Source organism: Chamaea fasciata, unplaced genomic scaffold (assembly GCF_029207755.1).
Source record: "Chamaea fasciata isolate MVZ Bird 193981 ecotype frontalis unplaced genomic scaffold, bChaFas1.0.hap1 SCAF_3, whole genome shotgun sequence".
In the NCBI taxonomy this organism is placed as follows: Eukaryota; Metazoa; Chordata; class Aves; order Passeriformes; family Sylviidae; genus Chamaea; species Chamaea fasciata.
The window spans coordinates 85,239,703-85,262,885 of NW_027094088.1; the positions used below are offsets into that span (position 1 = coordinate 85,239,703).

Genomic DNA, 23,183 nt, shown 5'->3' on the forward strand with positions numbered 1-23,183 from the left:
GCAGGAAGATTCCCAACACTACAAGGTTTTAGATTGTACATAGATATGTTACAAATTCATACATTCAGGTATTTCTTAACGTTTCACTGGTTGAAACATGAGGCAAATGCAGCCAGAATGGCAACAAACACAAACACTCTTGCAAAAACTGTGTGCCACTCTATTAAAGTATAAGCATATAGAGAGTTGCAAAGGTTTTTGCTGCATTTTCCTCCTTTTTACTGGATCAAATGTAGCCATAATTTTTCCGAAAAACAGGTGTATATTAGGACTGTACATTATGAGGTTACTAGAAGAGAAGTTACAAGAATGTTGCATGAATATTACCACTGTATTTGTGCATACTTTCCACTGTTTATAAAGATTAAGTATAGAATGATTTTTAGCAAAGTATTTTCTTTATTCACTTGTTTCCTCAAAAGTTCTGCAATGCAGATACCACTTGGAACTGCTAGTGCAAGCATACTAAAAGAAGTAATTATGAATGAATTAACTGTGTATTCACTGTGCTATAAACAGTTTCAGTTCTATCTTTGTAAAGCAGCATTGAGTTACCCATATCAAATTTAGTAAGGCAATCCTTTATTTACCTTTTGTTTTTATTTTTAAAAAAAGCACTAATGGAAAAGCAGCATCTATTTTTAAATCTTATGAACTCTAATTGTTCCATATCGAATGAGAATACACTACAGTATATGATAAACTTCCGTATTTACAAGTATCAATGAAGCCTCCAGCTTGCTGTATATCTTCCAAGAAGAGAAAGATGAGCCAACTTGCATTTCCTGAGAGTGAAGTGAGAGATGATTAGAATTTATGGCAAGACATATCTTTTCCAGCTGACATATACCATTACCTGGTATATGCCACTTGTAACATGACAATGTTACAATAATTTTGTGACCAGAGCTCAAGCAGTTAGTTTAAAAAAACTTTCCTGTGTTGGTTAATGATTTATTTTGTACTTCGTTGATAGAGACACTGAAATGTTAACTTTTTCATGTTTGCAATGGGTTTAAACTCAGACCTGATCTGGATAAAAAGGAAAAGCTCAGCTGGATCAAATACAAAAATCTCCACATTATTATCAATATTTCTACCACGAATTGCTATATTTTTGATTCTCAGTTCTTACCTAACTTGACTGGTACAACAGAAGAACAGGAATCAACAAACTAGAACAATTTACCAATCCCTGCCTAGAAAGTGTATTTTAAATTCTTTTCAAATAAAAGCAAAGAACAGCTGTCTTTTCTGTCAGAATAAAAAATAATTTCCTTCCCATCCATCTTCCTCAAATCACATTAAGACGCACTATATAGTTTCATGTTACGTTAGGCCTCAAGTTGTTTTCATACGACACATTATATGATGCAATTCAAGGGAAACTATTCAGACAGCTTAAGAGTTATTAATTACTTAGGGAGAGCTCAACCCACTCATGAAATGTACTGCTGAAAGCAAAGCTGCAGATTATTTAAGCATTGAGAAGAGGGATTTACCTAATATTTAATATACTTCGGCACGCCTCTGCTTTCATTTACAGAGCAGGTATAGATTAGCTGACTCTTTTAATATAAAGGTTTGTTCAAGAATTTTTTGAAGTTAAAGTATTGATATCAAAATTTTAAAAGCAATTTTTAAAAATAGTGGTAAGAAAGAGGCACAGAAATACCAAAACTGTTATGCCTGTGCAAAGTACTTTTACCCTAGGGTTTCCAGCAGTATTCTCTATCCTTATTTACAGGAATTATGGTGAACTCCTGTCCCTAAAAAAGTCAAAGACCAGTCTTCCTTTGATTTTAAAGATGTCAAACTAACTGTCTGCTTTTCGAGTTTAGCCTATTTCTGTGTATTTTAAGTTTTCTGGAAAAAAAAAATCAGCAGTAAAAAGAACAACACAATTAAAAGCAATAATATATAATAATGGATATTGGAAATATAACAAATTTTCTTCTCCTTTTCCTAAGTAGAATTCTGCTAAATTTTGATGAAGTTTTTAGAAATTTCAGGTCCACAAAGAATTTTGGAGTCTTGTTGTAGAAGGCAGCTTTCAGCACTTTTGATGAAATTACACACTTGCTGGTTTAAGCAGCATGGGGCAGAGGAATACCAGAAAGTGTCCAGTTCCATGATTCAGGGAAAGCAGATGGAGAGGAAATGCTTTCCCCTGTGTGAAAGAACTAGAGACCCACGTTTTTCTTTCTTTTCTCCCCATCTCTCAATTGTTTGTTCTCTGGTCATCTAAACAAAAGAAACACTCTTAATGCAAGATCTGTGTTCAGCGTAGGTAGCAGCAACATCCATCTACAAGAAAATATAAAAGTAATCAAGAGAAAACCATCTGTTTTGAACTCAAATAATTTCCTGTTGAGAATTGTGCTCTTCCTCATTCTACTTTGTCTTAAGTACTGACATGCAGAGCTTCAGATGTGTGCATCCCTCATCCCCAGTTTCATAATAGGTTTCTACTTCTGTGATTCACTGTAGGGACTGAAACCACCCTGCATACAAGAAAACGTGGTCTTAATGGTTCAGCATGAACATCCCAGAAACCTTCAGTGCTTTTCCTTATTCAGAACCACACTAGTAAATTGACTGCACCTACAGAAAAATCTACTCAGGGTCTGACATTTCTCACAAGCAACACACAAAAAACCCCCAAAGTTTTCTCTTTGGAGATTAACAGCAGAATCCAGAGAAGTGTGATGATCTGTCCTTTTCTTACTGGGTTTGATTGCCTACAAAGATACAGTCTTTGTTAAAAATTTAAACCCAAGATGTGCTTAAGACAATGGCAGAGATTTAAATTTTCTTCAGCTCATTCAAGAATTGCATCAAGAGTTTTGGTCTTTGGAGATTATGCAGAAATGCCACTTTTCTGTCCTAAATATCCTAAAATCAAATTGTGGATGGCAACCATCAAGAGAAGAGGATGAGAACTTAAATACTTTAAGAGGAACTTTGGATATTTCTTTCAACATCTACCCATGTTTTTATTTTGACATTTTAGGAACTGTTTCATAATTCACATGGTCCCTCTAGTTAGCTCCCAGAAATGAAACAAACACAACAGGTCTAGTTATTAGAGTAGTCTGTTATTTGTCAGACTCTGAAGTCAATGAGATATTAAGTTCTTATGCTAAATATGATTATCTACAATGGAATGAAATTATTCAGCTAATCAAGAAACCTTCTGATGATGTTAATGAAAAAAAATTATGGTAACCTCTGGCAGGCAACTGACAGAGAAAATTGCTCTGCATATGGTTTTATATGCTTCCTACCCTGAAGCAAGACCGATTGTACAGTATTAAATATTTGTATATTTAAGTGGTGGCTGTTGCCAGGAAAAGTAAAGAAAATTCAAACTACAGTAGACAATTTGTCTATTGGAGACCATGAAGACAGAGAGAAAACGCACTTCATATTATGGAAAGGAAGGATGACATCAGGAATTATTTGGCTTATATATCCATATAATCTTCCCCATAGGAGGAAGAAATCAAAGCATCCATTTCTCCTCAGACATTTGTACAGACACCTAGAGACACTAACGGATCGCACAATGGTCTCTTTAGTTTGGTACAGAGGAGGGTGAGTCAGCTCCAGCAGAGCTTCGTGCTGAGAGACTCACACCCTTTTACTTCTCACGCTGGGGTTTTGGAAGGCACCTTGTGTATTTCTGCATGACATCATGCTACCCAACCTAAAAACGTTGTTTCCATAGAACACCCAATTTCTTCCTGTTTAGTCTCCCCTCATCCCCATCCCAAACTTCTGGTAGGTTTTTACAATGAACCAATGGAACAAGTACCAGCTAAGTGAACTGCTGATTACACTTGGAACAGGCTCTCCCTTTCCTTCCCGGCTTCATTCTGCCAAGTCCTAGACAGCCCTGGCTGATGGTAAAGGGCAAACCACCTCACAGGCCAGCGTCCCTCTCATGAAAATGCTGAGCGCTCACAGTGAACCTAGCAGCATGGCTGGCACTGGAAAAGGAGAGTTAGGGCTGCTCTTTGGAGTTCAGCTGCACCAAACTGAGGGGTGCTTTTTTTTCCTAACCCCAAATAATCGTCTGGATAACTAGCCTCCTCTTCTTCAGTATGCAAGACTGCCTATAAATAAACAAACTCATTCCTGGCTAAAGTTGCAAGCCTGCTGTGCTAAAAAGTGTTTGAGAAAAATGGCAGAGGCAAGACCAAAAGCACTAAAGCCTCCAGGTCTGTTATAAATGGGTAAATCTACCTGTCTTGGTTCCAGCTGACCTCCCCAAAAATGAAGGTGTAAGTAGAGAAGATTGAGTTACCAAGAGAAGAGATCCAAGTAAGAAAGAAGGTTAATGACACCAGATAGCAAGGTCAGGCCTGAAAAAGTCGCTGTCAGCTGCAAGAGTGAAGCTGCAGAGAGAACATGCTTTTGCTTTAACACCCCCTACACACCGCATGAATAGTCTATGCATATTTAAGCCTGCTGTTCTGCTTACACTCAGAAGGATAACTAGAAAAATAATGTGCTCTTTTACTGTTTATAAAAACTGTCAACATTCACAAATTTTAAGTAAATGAGTATGGAAAAGAAATAACCAAAAACCTTATTTGCGTCACATCAGAAGCCTTACTAGCATTTTCAGAAACTGGAAATTATTTTTATTAAGTCTCAGGACTTAGACTGTCCAATTAATGTCCAGTTAAAAACAAACAAACAAAAAACCCAACCAACCAACCAAAAAACCCCAAAAACCCAAACAAACAAAAAACCCACAAAAACCAAAAAAAACCCACCCAAAAAACCCCACAAGAGTATGTACAACTTAGCCTGCAACTCTCACAATTTCTCTAATAATGAGAATTTTTGTAAGTTACAAATCAAATGGGGTTAAAAATAAATGCAGTTTAAAAATACCCACATTGCTGTCTGCTGAGTCATAACTATATTTAACAGGATAGACCAAAGACCTGTGACTTCCTAACCCTGTTACTATCAGATCCAGCTGGGGAGTGTCCAGGTATTCCGTTTAAAGTACTAGAAGAGAAACAAAAACCAAGGCTTATAAAGAGAGATGGGGTCTTGCATCTGGCTCAAGACAGATGTGTTGAGAGGATACCTCAAGCAGTGATACAGATAAGTCAATAAACATTTTATTTAGGTGAATTCTAAGCATCATGTCAAAAGAACACACCACACCCAGCTTAAAAGAACACTGAATATGACTGGGAGCCCTTCTCAGACTGGAGAATTAGGCTAGGTCTCCTATATCCAAGCAAGGAAGCGTGATAAGCTAGGAATTCACAAACTTTCTTCAAAATAGTGAAGGCTCCACAGCAGAAAAGCTTTGCATTAAACCAATGCAACAACTATAGCAACTTGAGGCTAAATCATCCATGTAATTTTCATGCAAAATAACAGAAATGGAATGAACAATTAACACCTTTATCAACAGTAAGACTGAGATTAGAATCTGTACTGCTGATGAAAATTCAAAGAACGTTACCTAATGTATATATCAGACTAGTAGATAAAAAGTAGAAAAGTTGTAACAGTAAAGAAAATATCACTATAATCACCAATATTTTTCATAAAATAAAATGGTAACATTTAAGCATGCAATGAGATGAAAAGAATATTTTGGAAGTTTGAAAAAAGGAAGTACTTAGTTCACTCATCACCCCATTACAAAACCTGAATTTTGATGAATTCACACTTATCCTATAATTTACATGCTTGACAATGGAATTACCTAATATTATGGGAAACTATATTCTTAAGAAGAGAAACTGTCAATAGAACAGTTTATAATACAATGATAGAATGGTTCTGAATGGCTGAGGTTGGAAGGAACTTCTGGAGGTCATCTGTTCCAACCCCCCTGCTCACACAGGATCATCTAGAGCCAGCTGGGTAGAAGTACACATTTATTTATGTGTTTGAACAAAATCAAAGTAAATTTTTAAAGAGATGACACTTAAATGTAATTGTGATCAAAAAATAAGGATGCTGTAAGAAATGTACTCTTAGGCATAATATGAATTCATATGAGCAATTCTAACTTATTTTTAAGGAGAAAAAAGAAGCAAGGCTATGCGATTACTCTTTGATCTTTCAAGAACTCTAATTGGTTAATGAGTCATGACTTTCCTTTCCATGAAATCATATCAGCTATCTTGAATCACAAAGTGGTTTTTTTTGTGCTCCTAACACTTTCACAACGAACCAATCTTAAGCTTATGTAATTTCCTGGTAGCACAGCGTATCTGTCTCCACATACTAACAGTAATGCAATTATTTATCACTTTCTAAATTTAAAAAAAAGTTCTGTGGAAAGAAACATAGCCTATTAAAAAAAAAAGAAATAGTTTCAAAGTCTATGTTTCTTTTTGACTTAACAGATATCAGATGGCATTTCCTTTTCAGACATTCAAATCATCATATACAGCCTCATTGCTAAAATATTGCTAGAACTTACATTTTATACCTAGTCCTTTTGTAATACATTTTCTTCCAGTGCCTGTGTCCATATGATTATTCTTTTTAGTTACTGTCCTTATCATATATTGTCCACATGTCATATGCTAAACATTCTAATTCTCAGCAACTTAATCTCACAGGAGATATTAAAAAAAAAAAAGTCAAACAAACTACTGCAATAGAAGACTCACATCCCAAGCCCACTGTTTCCAAATACCACTTTTACCTATAAAATGAGTGAGCATTATCTACTAATTCTGTATAATTCACTGATAGGTGTCCATCCTGAGCAAGAGCAATAATTTAATGCTGCAATTGCACATGCTGTACTTCAAAGTGCATTCACCACGGAGGGTCCTCGGTACAAGAATTGAGCTGGAATATCGCTTCTTGCTGCAAGTCTTGGCAATCAGTTCCTGTTATTGTATACACTCCTGGTGAACACCATTATACTTTTCTTTTAGTTCCATCGATTAATTCAAACTGGCATTTAATGTTTAGCATTCTGAACTGCTCATGTAAGACACAGATCCAGTAAGAAGAAAAAAAAAGGTGTGTAGAGTCATGGCCCTGCAATAATTTTATTTGTGTTGTTACTTCCCAGGAGTGGTCGAAAGCAAACTCCACATGCCTTAATTAATGGATATTTTTGGGATATGTATTCAAAAGCATTTGAGTAAATCAATACTGTTCACCATAGACTATGAGCATGCATATTTCTTACCAAACTCTTGCAGAATCATAGACTTGCAGAATTGTTAAGGCTGGAAAAGACCTTCGAGATCATCAAGTCCAATTCAGCACCACTACTGTGTTCACAATAAATCGTGTTCTCAAGTACCATATCCATATGCTTTTGTACACTTCCAGGGATAAGGAGTTCACCACATCCCTGGGCAGCCTGTTTCAATGCTTTGCAAAATTTTCAGAGAAAAAAAAAAAAAATTCCTAACATCTAATCTAAGCAGAACTCTCAGCAGAGTTCACAAAGAAAACTGAGTAAAAGATGTAAATCAAAGTTTATCAAGGACTTCAACATTAACATTGTTAATATAGGTATATCAATAATTAGTAATCTAATCCCTAAAATTAAAGATACACTAATTACCCCATGAAAATTAGAAGCACAGTGCCATATTAGGAACCATCAATAAGTTATTCAAAGCCTAAATTGTCATGCCCAATCCCAGAGTACTTTTTGGATTTTTTCTTTAAATAGAATTTTGAGATACTGCAACTAGTCACACTTACTAAATCCAAAAATAACATGATTTCTTGCATGTGGTTCTGTTAATATACCAATATCTGTACATCTTGTTCCTATAGATTACAGATTGTTTTTCAAGTTGAAGTTTATTAAATCATTCCAAGTTTTGAAATTAGTTTGTGGCATGACAAATATTCACTCGAGACAGGCAAGACTGCAATCAGCAAACTCTGTACACTTAGGACTGAACTCAAATTGATACCGAGACCTCTAAGTGAAAAACCCAGAACATGAACTAGACTGTCCATTTAAAATCAAAGAAGTATTTTTAAAATTTTGTCAATTTATCTCCATAAACAAAAAAATACTTTATAGCATGATGATAAAAACTGTAAAGAGCTAACCACATAGAAATGCTAGAAGCCAAAAATCTTTCAGAATGAAATAAAAATAAATGAAAATTAGGGTAATGAAAAAAACACCAGGCAGTTTCGCTGTGAGACAGTCCATTAACTATTTTTAGATATAAAACCTAAAAACTCAGAGGCAAGGTGGGGGGAAGGGTATGATATCTCTATGACATTTTTAAACAAAAAGGCCTAGTATAAACACAGATATATCAACACAAGCATCTTTTTGTAGATGTAACTTTAGTTAAGAGGAGAAAAGCCTGACAGCATAGCTGAAGCAAACTAGATTACACAGTCTTAAATCACAAAAGCCAGAAAAAGAAAGATCTGATTTATTACAGGGTTGATTGTTGTTTTGGGTTTTTTTCCAGTCTGCTGATAAATTACTTTTGAAGCATGTGGCACCATTGCTTCAGCTAGAAAAATTATATGCATTTTGAAAGACACTTGAATCCTCTCAGCTCAATCAGCAAAACTGATAAATGGTCTTTCAGTCTCCATATACAACATAATGGGGCTACAGCCTATACTCAGCTGCGTGCATTATGCCCAGTACTTACCACTGAATTCTCTATGGTTGCATATAGCATGGCTGTAGATACCCATAGCTCTTCTGGTTTTCCAAAAAACTTCATCTGTACTGATTCTGCAACTGCACTTTTGTTCTAAGACTATCAATCTTTGTTAAAGACTTAGATCTGCATTGTCCTTGTACTCATTTTTGTCAGACATTTGCTTCAAAAAAAGGTGGCCAAGATAAACCAAGAAAACACTGCAAAAATTTTAAAAATCAGCATGTTTGGCAGGGAGTAAGAGGCATGTAAACTTTTCTGAAAGTTCCCCTCACTCTGGCATCACTTAAGGATCCTTCAGTTAATGTACTGGTAAATTGAACAACCTTCTTTAGAATTTGTGCCCAAGTTTTTGAGCAAGGGTCATTGAGAAGCATCTAGGTAAATATCTCCTGCTGAATCAAGAAATCTAATAACACAATAACTTTGTCTTGCAATTGTAGTATCTATGAAAATCTATGTTTTCCATTTTGCTATCTTAAACAAGAAAACTGAAAAATAGTTTTGGCATCCAAATCAGATGAAAATAGAAGGGAATTCCCTACAGGAATATATAGCAAAAGTGAAATTGCAGATGCCGTTGTTTTAATTGGAACACTGGGATTGTTTTCCACAGGGCAGGTTAAACCATTACAAACTGAAGGAACAGTTTCAGAGTTTGTTTTAGCTAAAGGCAGTGCTGCTGGGGTTGGGGACAGGCTATCTTGTTCCTTCCCCACTGTGACTGCTGAGATGACACTGCCACAGGGATCAGCCGCCAGCCTCGCTGAACAGAGAGGCTGATGTTGATGTGGAGGAAGTGAGATGAGGCTGAGAGATAGAGATGGGTGCTGTGAAAGCAAGCTCCTAATTTTATTCTCCTCCAAATAATAATTTTGGCTTTGTTTATTTGGATTTGTTTATTGCTTGCCATGAGGTACATGAGATTCTACATGGACACTGCCAGTTTCCTGCACACTCTTGCAGCGGAGGAGTGTCCTTAAAGAACACACCTCACAAAAGCCTCTTCCCTTTATTTGCAAGTTCTTTATAGCAAAAATATCATCACTAGGAAAAAAAAAAAAAAAAGCAAAAGAAAGAGTCTGCTTCATCCAACAGTGTTTTACCATTTCAACTGGTATGACACTGCTCCGCTAAGTGCTCCACCGTCAGGGGAGCACACTACAGATCAAAGAATTCTAATTTGTTACAGTCAGTGGTTTAATTAAAAAAGATTTTCTAACTCTCTATTCCCTCACAGTGTGCTTTTAATGTAAATGCTATACATTTTTAAATATATTCTTCCCCTCTGCCACCTCTGTCTTTACCTTTGCTTTCCCAATTCTTTCTACATAGTAAATTATATGTTAAATTGTATGATGATTCAAACTCAATATGGACATAAAAATCCATTAAAACTGCCATATTTCTTGTAAATTTTTCAGGCAGAAACAAGCCCCAAAATGCAGAAAGACATTCACAGGTGATTATTCTTGAAGCATTGGTCTGTCATTTTACATGGTAAGAAGCCTCATTTTTCTCCTTAGCAATGAAATTAAATAATTGGGATTTACGAGGTCGGTACAACATCAATTTGTTCTTTCAACAATAATCACTATATTTTTCTTCTTTTTAGTTTCTAAAATAGAGTAAGTGTTGAAGTTTCTGGAAATAAACACAGAATACACTATTTCAGGATAAAAGAAAGATTGAATCACTACAGCTTCTGATCCACTACTTCAAAAGACCAGAAGAAACATCAGTATTTGTACTACATTCAGGCTCCCACACTGCAGAATCAAATTCCAAAGGCAAGGCCTTTTTCTTGAAAATACCCTGTAACCAAAATACCAGACATTTCCGTCTAAGCATTGTTGGCTCCCACTGCTCAAATAACCTCAAATAAATATGTGGTATAGTAAAGGAGAGGTGTTTTCTTGCATAACCATCTAATATTTTAACAGACCAAAGGCAAGCAGAACTTTTGTGTGAGCACAGATAAAAGCTGGTTTGAATAATTGTAACTGCTGCCTCAAAACTGGGATAATATCTCATTGAAGGCTTTTAAAGCATGACTGAAAATGGCAATGAATTCTTCTGGAAACCAGTGACTATCACATCTCTCTATTCTGTACCATTTTAAAGAAATAGTTATAAAAACTTCCTAAAATACATCTTAAAATATTTTTCAAAACTGTTGAAACTAACTCTTCTGCTCAAAACAAAAGTCATGTACAAAATTAATAAAAAAATCATGCCCATGAGACCTTCATGGAGAGCTGAAGTTTATGAAAGGAACTCAGTATTTTTTCAGTTTGGTGAAGAAAGCGGTCTCAGCAGATACAGCCAGAGAACAGACAGCAAAGTAAATGGTTGCAAAATCACGTAGAGATAGGTGGCTTTGGGAAAGCAAATTGCTGGCTATGGAAAGGCTTCTAACAGTGAGCACAGAAAACCCCTCACTTGATGCCAGCTGTGTTCTAGGAAAATGGAATTCCCGCCACATTTTTTTCGTGATTAAAAAGGTTAGCACTAAAAACAAACAGAAAACCCCACATAGGTATTATTCATCACTAATTTCTGTTCTTAGCAGAAAGAATCCTCCCACCTGGAATTTACTGAGGCAAGTGGGAATGGTATTTCTTCCTCCAGTAGCTAGACATCCCAAGGAGGTGAAAAACTTTCTCTGAAAATAAGGCCCAAGCCACAGCTCTTCTGGAAACAGTGAGTAACAACTTTGCTGTGGAGCTCGTAGTCCAAATACAGACAAAATCCAAGCTCTTTTGTAGTATCTTACAAAGAAAGGGGAAGAATTCCTAAAAGGATCGTGAGAGTAATCCCAACTGCTGTAACTCAGATCATTTAACAGCCAGCTATGATAATCTCCTCAGTAAATTAATACGGTTTGTCAAGCCAAACAAACTACAAAATAAGAAAGCTGTGACTATGCCATGAAGATTTGCTAATCATGAACATCCATTTCAAAAACATTCTGAAACCCAGCCGAAGCCAGCTTATTGTCTCCTTTATTGGTGCTTTCAGAAGAGGAAAAAAATGGCCTACCAGCAACTCAGAAAAGTGAGAATGAGGAACAATTGATGTCTGATGCATCTTTAGAGAAACACAGTGAAATTAATTCATCATAGAACTATTTACTCTAAGTCAACTGAAGAACACAGATAAACCTAAGAGGATTCATGTCCAGAATTATCGAATACTGTTGGCAGGTCTAAAGGAACGAACGCTACTAGCACAATGCCCTGTTCTCCTTTGCCAGCAAACTCTGTGCCACACTAGAATAGGCTTCGTGGGTAGTACATGTTAAAGTCTGGAGAAGAAATATGACTCTATAAGTTATTTGTTGAGATAAGACTAAACCACTATATGGTTACTATTATTCTATGATTCTGTGGTGTGATTGTGACTATATAATTAGACTGTCTGCCTAACAGTACTTTACTATGAGTTTCTTTATGACTCAAAAGCTCAGATACACTTCTTTCCTCAGGAATAATTTCTGTTAAAGTCCACAAAGAACTTCAATAAGCAATTCACATTTTTAATCAGGAAAGTGTTACTGGCATTACATTAATATTTTACAGTCATTTACATAAAGCATAAGAAAAGCTATCCATCTGTTATCACAAGACAGAATATAAAAATATATACAGAACTGCATCACAGAAAGAGATAAAGACCTACAGCTGAAGTCAAACATAAATAAACGTAATCAATTTCCCAAGATGACAGTGCATTGTAAATTATTTACAACATATAAATAGGTGAAACACTACTCCAGGTCCATTGAAAAAAACCAAAATGGCATCACAGAAGAAAAATGGCACAGCATAGTTTTCTATTACCCACACTACAACTGTATGAATGAAATGCAAGAGGAGATGTGCCAAGTTACTTGATACTTGCTAGTCAGCTTAATCAGATACTCTCAATTTCCTGCAGGATGGATAACAAACACTGTTCTGCTGCTTACTGCACTCCACATCTACTAAAATATTTTCTGAGGTAGAATGATCCCTAAGGCCATCTAATAACACAAGGGGTCTTGAACCACACAACCTGACATAATGTAAGAGAAGTAGGTTTAAATAAAAATAATTACTTAAAAGATATTGCTCATAGGTAACTGAGATAGTAAATTATAAGGTTATGATGACAAATACCCAACTTTCTGACTATCCTTTATTGTAACCCTACCATGTAAAAACCCAAAACCTGACTTCATGCCCCTGACTGCCATCTGCCCTTATTTAAAAAGAACATCCTAAAACTTCAGAAGAGTTTAAAAAGTAAAACACTTCAAATACTTTTTATAAAAACCATTTGTCCAAAGTGTTATCTCAATATCAAAAAGCCGATTTATATTCAACAAACTGAAATAATTAAGAATAGAATTCATCTTTTAATGACATGCATTGCTGTGAAGAAAGGTTAACAAAGGATGAGCAAGATTATTGCCATGAAGAACAAGGATTTAACAGAAATTCTACTATGCTTGAATGTTATTGAAAATAACTTTTAACCCTTTTATTATTCAGGAAGGTATACGTATGAGGTAGTACTTACTTGCACAGCAAGATGACTGAAAATCTCATCTTGTACCTTATTATCATCAATAACATAATATTAATTTTCTGCCTAACTATATTAATTTTCCAGCCTAACTTTATTCATATATTAGCACTGATTTGCATTTTATTAATCATCATCTTAGTCGCTTCATCCAGCTAAATTTTTCATCCATTAGAGATGCATATTTTTAGGGGAAACTAGAAAGACTTTCTCTTTAGTTTTTTTCTTTAATGAGAAAACACAGAAGAAAATAACAGGGATGGTGAGGAACGTGAGAACCAAGAGACCATCAAAGCCAAGCCACCTCCCTTCCAGGTTTACCCCTAACTGAAATTCTTTAGCCCCTGGCCAAGTTACACTGACAATGAAGAAAAACTAGCCATTTTTCTCTCCCTTCAAAAAGCTGATGAGATAAAATATAGGAAAAAACTATGTAGCACAAAAAAAAAAAAAAAAAAAAAAAAAAAGGCCAAACAAAACAACCATTGTGACTTTCCTTGCAAATAGTTAGGGTTTTGCTAGGTCACAGCTATCAGCCATGGTGTGAATTCCCCATTTCATTGCCTTCACTTATAAACAGTTTTCAAAAGAAGAAAAAACAGACATCAGTTTTCAGGCCTACTAAATAAAGCCGAGAAAAAAGCTTTATGTTTCTTAACCTCAACATGACCTCTCAGACCACTTCTGAAACCACTCAGAAATTCTTAGAAATCAGTACTTTGAATCAAGAATTTTACATCAAAGTAAGATGAATTTTAAATAATTAACCCTTTTGCGATTTCTAGCTTTTCTCTGCTCCATTTTTGGCACTGATTTTCTTACTGTTTCAAAATAAAGTCAGCACACAAGATGCACTTCTTAGCACTACTTAGTTTCTTATGCCCAAAGGAAAATTGCTCCATGTTTTTTGTTATTGCCTTGATTTTCTACCTTTCTAAATTCTCATGTTTCCATCAAATTCCCATAAATTGGGAAAAAAATACTTGTTAAAAACGGAAAAAATTATTAATTTTTTTAAAGGAAAGTTTTTTTACTAAAAATCTCTCAAAATATTTTTAGTAAAGACAATTATAGGTGTTACCTACTATCTCCTGCTCTTCTTCTAAAGACAATGTGGATAATACTGGAAAGGTCCAAATAAACAAAGAGCACTCGTTGTGTCGAATAATTTTGTCTAGTGAATTTTCCTTCAATAGCTAGCGTCCATTGTATTAAAAAAAAAGATTGTGATTAGTTTAACTTTGCAGAATTACACAAGTATAAAAATTTGCACTTACAGTATCTAATATATCAGAAAAACTTGGAGAACCTAAATATTCTAAATTGCTAGACAAATTCTTTCTGTAGTCACTCTCCTCTCACAAAGATCACTTTGTTTTGTGTCTGGGTGCCTCCAACTCTTTTCTTCCTTCCCCCTGGCCTCATGCTACTCACAGTCCCTCTGTGCAATGCCCAGGATCCAAGCAAAGGGGAAGTCCAAGGACCAGGTGTGGTTTTTTACTAGGCAAGCTGGAGCCAGACCTCTTACAACACAAAATACCCAACCTGAAGACATGGGAATACAGTTGCTCCCCTCGTCATCACAGGAACACGCTGTACAGAAACCACAGTCCCATGACTCAGAGCACATCTCAACCAAGAAGCTCTGAGAAGATCCTCTCTCTCCACCGAGCACAGGGAACTTGAAACTACATTCCTAACTGCTTCTTGACATTTCCTTGTCCCTATGCAAACTTAAATCCATCCAATCCAATTTTGCCTTACTCTCTTTCACTGTCCTTTTGATTTTTCATGCAGTTTCTTGCTTTTCATCCCACTCTGTGCCAGAATAGGATTTTGCCTACTTTCTCCTCTACAGAGTGCCCACTACTCTGTTGCTGCTCAGAAGCAAAATGTGAATACCAGGAAAATAAAAAAAATAGCATTCAAGGAAACGGTGATACTCTCTCTTTTTATCCTTGCCAGCAGTAGTGAGAGAGAGGACAGACAACTTCACTGAGGGAGATTAGTATAATACTTCCTGTCGTACCATAAAAGTTATTTGTTTCCTTTGTTTTATAACTATTAATGTATTACAAGTAGAATTTTCAGAATTAGAACCATGATTTGAGAAATTGTTATTCACAATTAACTTACCTACATACTCCCAGATTCCAGAAGGAAAGCGCACCGAAACCAAAATGCTTCCCACAGAAAAAAAAGTGAAAAAGTCTTAAAACAGCCATATTGCTTTCTGTGGCATTTTTTGGATACATGTTCAGTGATTCAGTTAATTAGTATCATTGAGTCTGAGCTCTCTCTTTTAAAAGCTAAGCATGAAACTAGTATCTTACCTTGTATCTCTAATGAGAGGGGCACTTCCCAGTTTAAAACAGATCTTTACCCCACCACAAGATGTTTGCCTTAAAGAAAAGCTTTCTGCCAGATCAAACCCTGTAAAACACAGCACAATATGATAAAATTTAATGGAATTTAAAAACTGTAAGTAAATAATCATTTTTAGCATACTTGAATACAAGCATATTAGCATTTCTAGAATATGGACTGACAAGCTATTTTGAAAAGCAGAACCTGGAGTCACAGAAACTTTCAATATTTATTTTATTATAACTATTCATGCAAAATTCACTTGGTAGATGACTTTAAAACCCAAAAAGAGAATTTTCTAGTTCCTTTTATCATCCTAATTGATAAGAAGGCAGGATGATTGGAAAAACTCATGGAAATTAATGTGGCTTCTGAACTTGAACCAATATTTAAGGAAAAACATGTTCTGATTTTAATGTCACCTTCCTGAGTGCAGCAGCAGGTTTTCATGCTTGGGGATTGCATTCTGTCCTAACCTTCCAATTTAAAGGCCAGCTTCAGTCAATGACTACATCCAGTAATCATTACCAGCTAATTAATATAGATATCCATATTAGCTTGGTCATTTACCTGATACAGCAAGACTGTCTCTGTTGATTAGTTTGAGATGACGGGTAACTTTTTTCATTAAAGGACACACAGCACCTTCAAGAGAACACAGTTTAGTATCTATTGCAAAATGTTATCCAAATAACAGGAATTGAACAAACTATCAGGGAAGTTATGGTATTATTGACATGAACGTTTCTTTAGGATATGAAAAGCAGCAACAAACCAAATTACAAAATCTAAACAAGAGCAGATTTTATACTTCACTTCCAATAATATAAGCAGATAGAATTGGTATCACATTTTAATTCAGCTGCCTGTGATTAAAGTTCATAAAAACAATACAGCCAGAAGAAAACCATTAAATTTGTACCACATTGTTTCCATTTACAACAATATAAAGCTGTAATATATGTTCCAAGTTCTTTTTTGTATTTCTCACTGCATTACTAGAAAATATTTCTCCCCATTCATGAATTTGAAACAATATTACATTTTAGGAAAAAAAAGCTTGAAAATTAACTAGGGGAGCAAGTCTGAACCAAAGTATTTTGGTAAGCAAACAGAACGTTCTAAAATTTGGAACATGGTAAACCGAAGTTAAATCTAACTGAACCCTTAGATAAGACACTGTATTATTTGTATGCAAAATTATTATTATTACTTCTTACTTGAAGTAAGTCCTTTATGCTCTTTTTTAATAGATATACAGGAATGTCCATAAGAAATACAGAAAAATGTCACTTCTGCGCAAGGGTCAGAAATAAGGCTCACTAGTTAACAAGTTTTGCAAACAGCCCTGCTAAATCCTAAAAAAACTAGCAAATCAAAGATGACAAGTTTTGATATTTGTCCTGTCAGCTTATCAAGCAAAGAGCTTTGTGAACTGATGCAACTAAAAAGATGTCCAAGGTGTATGTGAAGCTGCTGAACAGTGAAGGTCAAGGTGCTTTCTGAAGCACTAGTTCCATGAAAAAAATGAAGCCATGTTCTATGATTAACCTGGAAATCATCTATATTTAAATGTTTTGTAAGAGCAACCAGACCAAATACTGGTATTAAAAATAGCTATATTTGTAATCTTAAAGGATGTGAAATTTGTCCTTAATCCTGTAGTTATGTAGAAAGCATTTTAGCCTTCAAAACTCTTAAATGCTATTAAATATATTTCAGTACGTGATCTGGATTAAGAATAGCCAATTGGAAATAACTAATAAAAGTGAAAATATACCATATAATTCAGACATGAAGACAACTCCTGATACCATGGTTAATGAAAGCTATGCCAAGTATTTAAAGAATAGACTGGGCAAAACACTTTTTTGTTGTGTTTTTTGGGGTTTTTTTTTGAGTAGGTTTTGTTTGTTTGTTTGTTTGTTTGTTTTTTGGGGTTTTTTTTGTAAGATTCATTATGTTCCATGTCCTCCACGTGTAAAATTACAGTTACAACTAACAATTGACTACTACAAGTAACATCACAGATAAATTAGTTTACTTCTTAGGCTCTAAGAGAATATTTTTTTTCTTTCCCTTATATAGATCCATAAATACGTGGATATGCATGTACAGATAGAGTTTCAAGATAAATGAGATGAAATATATGCATGAAAAACTCTGTAAATTCCCTTTCCCTAGAAAAGATGCCAAACTGTAAAGAATATTCATGTTGAAAGCTCTGAAGTGAAATCTTTCATCATTCTTGGTTAGCAGGAAGTTTTATATAGTGAGAAAAGCATTCGCTGAAATTACACAGTAACACAGCAATTTCAGTACACCAGTTAATACATACACACACAGCATGGGACAGAAACAGGTTCACCTTAGATGCCCTTTAGTTAACAAACCTCAACCTTCAATCAAATTCAGATTATTAAACTATAGAATTCTATATTCTACTCTCTAAAACAATGAATGTTGTTAGGGTACATTTACATAACTATAGCTCTAAGAAGTAAGCTGGCTAAAGGAAGCCATTTATGGCTGAAGTTGCACAAGATTGTCAGACATACATGGACAGATGTTTTCCTTAAATCTACATGTTTCCTAAGGGCTTTTTACAAAAATATTCAATAATTTCAAGGCAGATTCCCTTTTTGGTTAAATTCTTGACAGTATTTATAAGTGCAGGCAGAGTGTACTTATTGCTAATTTTACCCTAAACTGATGTAAGCTTTAGAGAACTTGAGACACAAGTGCTCTTTTCTTTTCAGCATTAACTTACATGAGTGTTGAGCAGTGAAAGACTAGAAAGTTCAAGCCTATTCCTCACAGCCACTTTCTTCCAAGTCCAAATAAAGACTCAAGCCTTAATTTTTGTGTTATCCAGATGATAGCAATGATTCCTCACATGCCACAGACTGGACCATGGACCTATTTTTATCAGTGGCATAACAGTCACAGCACAGATAGGCCATCCAAGCGTTAGTAATTTGTTTGTATTCCACATCCCCAGAAGAACTGAAAGAGTACGGTGAATCTTCTATTGCACGCTGCTGATGCACTCCTTTAGTTCAGTGCTATTCCTTTTACCAGAGAGCTAAGGGAAAACTCTCAAATTACAAGACCAAACCCTCTCCATACCAAGACTGACAACTTTCATTACTATACAGTGATGAAAATTCTTTCTGCAGTTACAGATTGTATAGTTAACCTCTTCCACGATTTTTAGTATTGCTAGCAGATTCTTAAATTTTCTTTAGCCTGAGACAAAACAGGTAATTTGCCCATTCAACATGTGGGCAGCTGAAGGACAAGGTCTACATGAAGATATTTGTTGGGATGTAAAATCCCTCTGGCCCCATCCACACAGGTCCAGGGGTGTTCAGGAATGTGAGGGCTGAATTAAAACCATCAAAGAAACTAAAATACATAAATCCACACAGACATAAGGTAGAAATGCAGGTACAGTTTTAAATAAGTAGAGTGCCTTAAACAAATAAGAGCCTGTATTAGTAAGAGAAGCCCTAAAGCCTAGTTTAAAGTTCAAGTCGCATTGCCTTTTGCAAAGTTAACTAAGTTCTAGTCATAACAAAAACAATGTAATCCTGCTAAGTATTCCTAGATAGAACAAGATAGAGTTATATACATAGAATTTGTGTAAGAAATTACAGTACTTTCCCTCATCAATCTTAGCAAGACTGTAGTAACATTGTGTTTCCACCTGATTGGTTAAAAATAGAATAAAATGCCCTGCTTTGAGATTGCTAACATGCTCACGGAACACAGATCACGGATGCTGTTGTTGTTGCCACTGCCGTGGTTGCTACTGATAAGATGCTGGTGCTTCTTCATGGGACTTGTAGACTTCATGCTAGAAGGTTTTCTGCATACTGGCACGGACTGTAACAACTTTGCTTTATGAGGCTGATTTTAGCAATGCAGTAAAGAACAACTACTTTTACAACTACCCAGCTTCTATAGTCTTCAATGAGGACGTGCAGGAAACTTGAAAGATATACAGAAAAGAAAACAAACAAGATAAACCCTTACTGCTAATCCAGTGGGAAACCATGAACCTATCTGGCCTGTTAAAATACATTACTATAAAATTCATGAAATAGTAAGAACAAACTTACATTTATACACTAGATTGCTCTGCACGTGATAAAATTGCATCTGTGTGGACTGAACTAAAAAATTCATATTAAACCAGTGATATCAACAGTCAAGTTAACTTGTCTTTAAATTAATGAATTTACCTATCCATACAAAAAATTTGGCCTGGATCTTTACAAATCAGTGAGTTCTAGCTATGAGCTTATTAATATAAAATCAATCCAATAATCTTGAAAATATTAATTTATGCAGACCAAGCAGGTACATCTCAGATCATCGTCTTCTCTCTTACCACTAAGATTAGTAAGAATTTTTTGTTTGCTTTCTAATGGCATTATGAAAGAAGAAAAAAAAAAAAGGGCATTGCATCTAGACATATCTGTTGCAACACGCAATGGCGTGTTCCAAATTCCTGGAATGATCAGGACACCTGTTGAAGCACACTACAACTTCTATCTAGGCACCATGCTCAGCTTTCCATTCCATGCAAACGAGGACAGAAGAGACTGTGGTGTGTGCTTCCGTCTCCCTCTTACAGATATCTCTTCTGTGCACTTCCTGAGTGGGAACTGAAACTTCCAATGGGCAGTCTTGGCTTCTCCAGATTAGTGCAACCTGTAATGACTAGATCCACTTCACAAGTACCCATGTGCTACTTTATAATTAAACTTCACGATCAGGTGAAGTTTTTAGCTGCCATCTACCACCACTGACATATACATTGCAAAGGCACTGAAGCTTCCATCAGTAACCATGGCAAGACCAATGAATGTGGCCAAACAGCAAAGGCCAACCTAATGTATACCCACATCCTGTGTCGACTCAAGCTTCAGGCAGAAACCTATATTACCCAAGATTTTTCTCATACGCTTACTGGATCAGGTTTCATATATACACAGACATAGGCAGCCTCTTCAGAGCTAGCCAAACACTTGCAAATTTCAGCAACGATATCCAGTGAGTCCATCTCAAACATATTCATACTGAAGATAAGCAGACCCAGCCAGCTTGATTTCAAATAAGGTCAAGAATTCAGATCTCCTACATATCTGTAGCCTCAAGTATACAGGCACCAGGAAATAAGATGTGAATTTTTTTTGTATTCTGTTTTTTGTAAAATAACAAATACTGTATTTGCTATTTTACTCTGTAAAGATTATATTATATTAAAATGTATATGTTAAGACAAGGGTGGAAAGAATGAAGGGAAGATGATACAGTAAAGAAGTCAACTTCAACTCTGGTGACTAGTTAGATAGTTATGAAGTAACACAACAGCATTGGCAGGCAGAAATAAGAAATCCAAGTAACTGAGTTCAAAAATCAGGATACTCATGCTAGACCCCTGGAGAACTATATTCTCCTATAAAGAAGGGTAAGTCATGAAAAGCAGGACTTCATATTATTTGAGACAACCAGCACCACTTCACCAAGAGCAAGTCTTGCATGACTAACTCCATAGCCTTGTACAATGGAGTGGCTACATCAGTGGACAAGGAAAGAGCTATGGATGTCATCTGGATTTCTGCAAGGTCTTTGACATGGTCCCCACAATATCTCTGAATTGAAGAGGTTGCGAATAGATGGGTGGACTTCTTGGAGGATGAAGAATTGGCTGGACAGTCATATCCAGAGGGGAGTGGTCAACTCCTCAATGTCCAGATGGAAATCAGTGACAAATGGTGTAACATTTCGGACTGATGTTATTTAATTAATTCATGACATAGATGAAGGGATTGAGTGCACCCTCAGTACATTTGCAGATGACACCAAACTGACTGGTGCACTTGGCACACCTGAAGGACAGGATGTCATCCAGAGGGAGCTAGACAAACTTGAGAATTAGGCTCACGGGAATCTTGTAAGGTTCAACAACCTCATGAGGTGCTGGACCTGTGTAGACCCGATATTTTCTGAGCCTGAGAATTGCTAGCTCTTCCCAAGGGAAACTTTTCAACAGTTTTGTTTTTCCCAAAACAACCTTGTGTAAACAATATTCCTTTCCTGTAACAACAGGTGTTGTTTGCTATTTCTGTTACTTAGCAAATGGGAGAGGTGTCAGCCCTATGGACCAATAACGTGTCTTCTTAGCACAGCATTTTATAAAAGGGCTGAATGAATTGTAAATGAAGCCTTCTGATTTCTACTGTCTTCTGACTGGAGTAAAGCATCTTTATTTTGTGTCCTATTGCGACAGACCATTGGGTCAGTATCAAAACAGGCCGAGGGTTGAAGGAATTGAGAGCAGCCCTGACAAGAATGCTTTGAGAATAATGATGGATCCTGGGCCACATCTAAAGAAGCATGGCCAGCAGATCAAGAGAGGTGATTCTGCCCATCAGCTCTCATGAGAAGCCCCCACCTTGACTACTGCATCCAACTCCAGGGCCCCAGCACAATAAAGAGGTGAACCTGCTGGAACAGGTGCAAATGAATGCCACAAAAATGAACAGAGAGCTGGGGTATCTCCCCTGAGAGTTAGGATTTTCAGCCTGGAGAAGAGAAGGCTCCAGAGAGACCTTACTCCAGCCTTACAGACCACTCGGCCTGTAAGAAAGATGAGTACAGACTTTTTACCAGGACCTGTTGTGACAGGACAAGGGGTAATGGTTTTAAATAAAAGAGGTTAGATTTAGACTGGATTTTACAATAATGGTGGTAAAACACTGGAACAGGTTGCCCAGAGAGGTGGTAGATGCTGCATCCCTGGAAACACTCAAGGCCAGGTTGGATGGGAATATCAGGAATATGAATACATTGTATGTGAGAGTTACTGTAGAGTCATTATATTGATTTGAAGAAGTATCTAGCTGTACTGAAACATTAAAACCAAAAAGCTGAACTGATTTGCATACTTGAAATCACTCATTGTATTTGGGTTAAAGTGCCTATCTAAAATCATGATCCATAGCCAATACTTTTCACAACACATTCCATGTCAAAAGACAAGGAAAGTGCACCATGCCTGTTAAGTCCCAGGACTTTGTTTATACTACATTTTTCATAGATTAGCAAGTGACTTTAAAAAACAGTAATTGTAAAAGAAAGTTGAAAACGAAGCAAGGATCTGGAAATGAGACAGGAATGATCAAATTAGATCTTCACATGTCACTACAGAAAGAGCTTACGTCCATGCTCGACCCCAAATATTCCCAATAGTAATAAGTTGACAACATGAAGAAAGTATGCTTGCAGTAAGATCAAAAATATGCCCGTGGAAAACTCCTGAACTCCCTCCTCTCAGATTTGCTATACTTCATCATGAGAAGCGAATTCTTCCTTCTAATGAACACTAAGCATACCAAAACATGAAAACTGAAAGAAATCCTCTATGTGAGTCTAATGCTTAGTGGCACCCTCAGAGCCTAAAGAGGACTGCTCCAAGAAGATCCAGTATACTCTCTCAGCCTCTAACTCTTTCTTCAATACTGGTGTTTATTTATTACAATATTGGCCCAATGAATAAGTCACAACGTATCTTTAGCG

At 36.1% G+C, this 23,183-nt stretch overlaps 1 protein-coding gene across 2 annotated transcripts in view; it reads right to left on the reverse strand.

Moving 5' to 3' along the window:
- COL19A1 (collagen type XIX alpha 1 chain) overlaps window positions 1-23,183 on the reverse strand; it is a 178,359-nt gene that overhangs the window by 150,488 nt on the left and 4,688 nt on the right. For both annotated transcript variants that reach the window (XM_066179717.1, XM_066179718.1), the window contains exons 3-4: window positions 16,164-16,238; window positions 15,560-15,659 (exon numbers count right to left, since the gene is read on the reverse strand). In XM_066179717.1, the coding sequence (XP_066035814.1) occupies window positions 15,560-15,659; window positions 16,164-16,238 (175 nt within the window). The remainder of the gene's footprint in view (window positions 1-15,559; window positions 15,660-16,163; window positions 16,239-23,183) is intronic.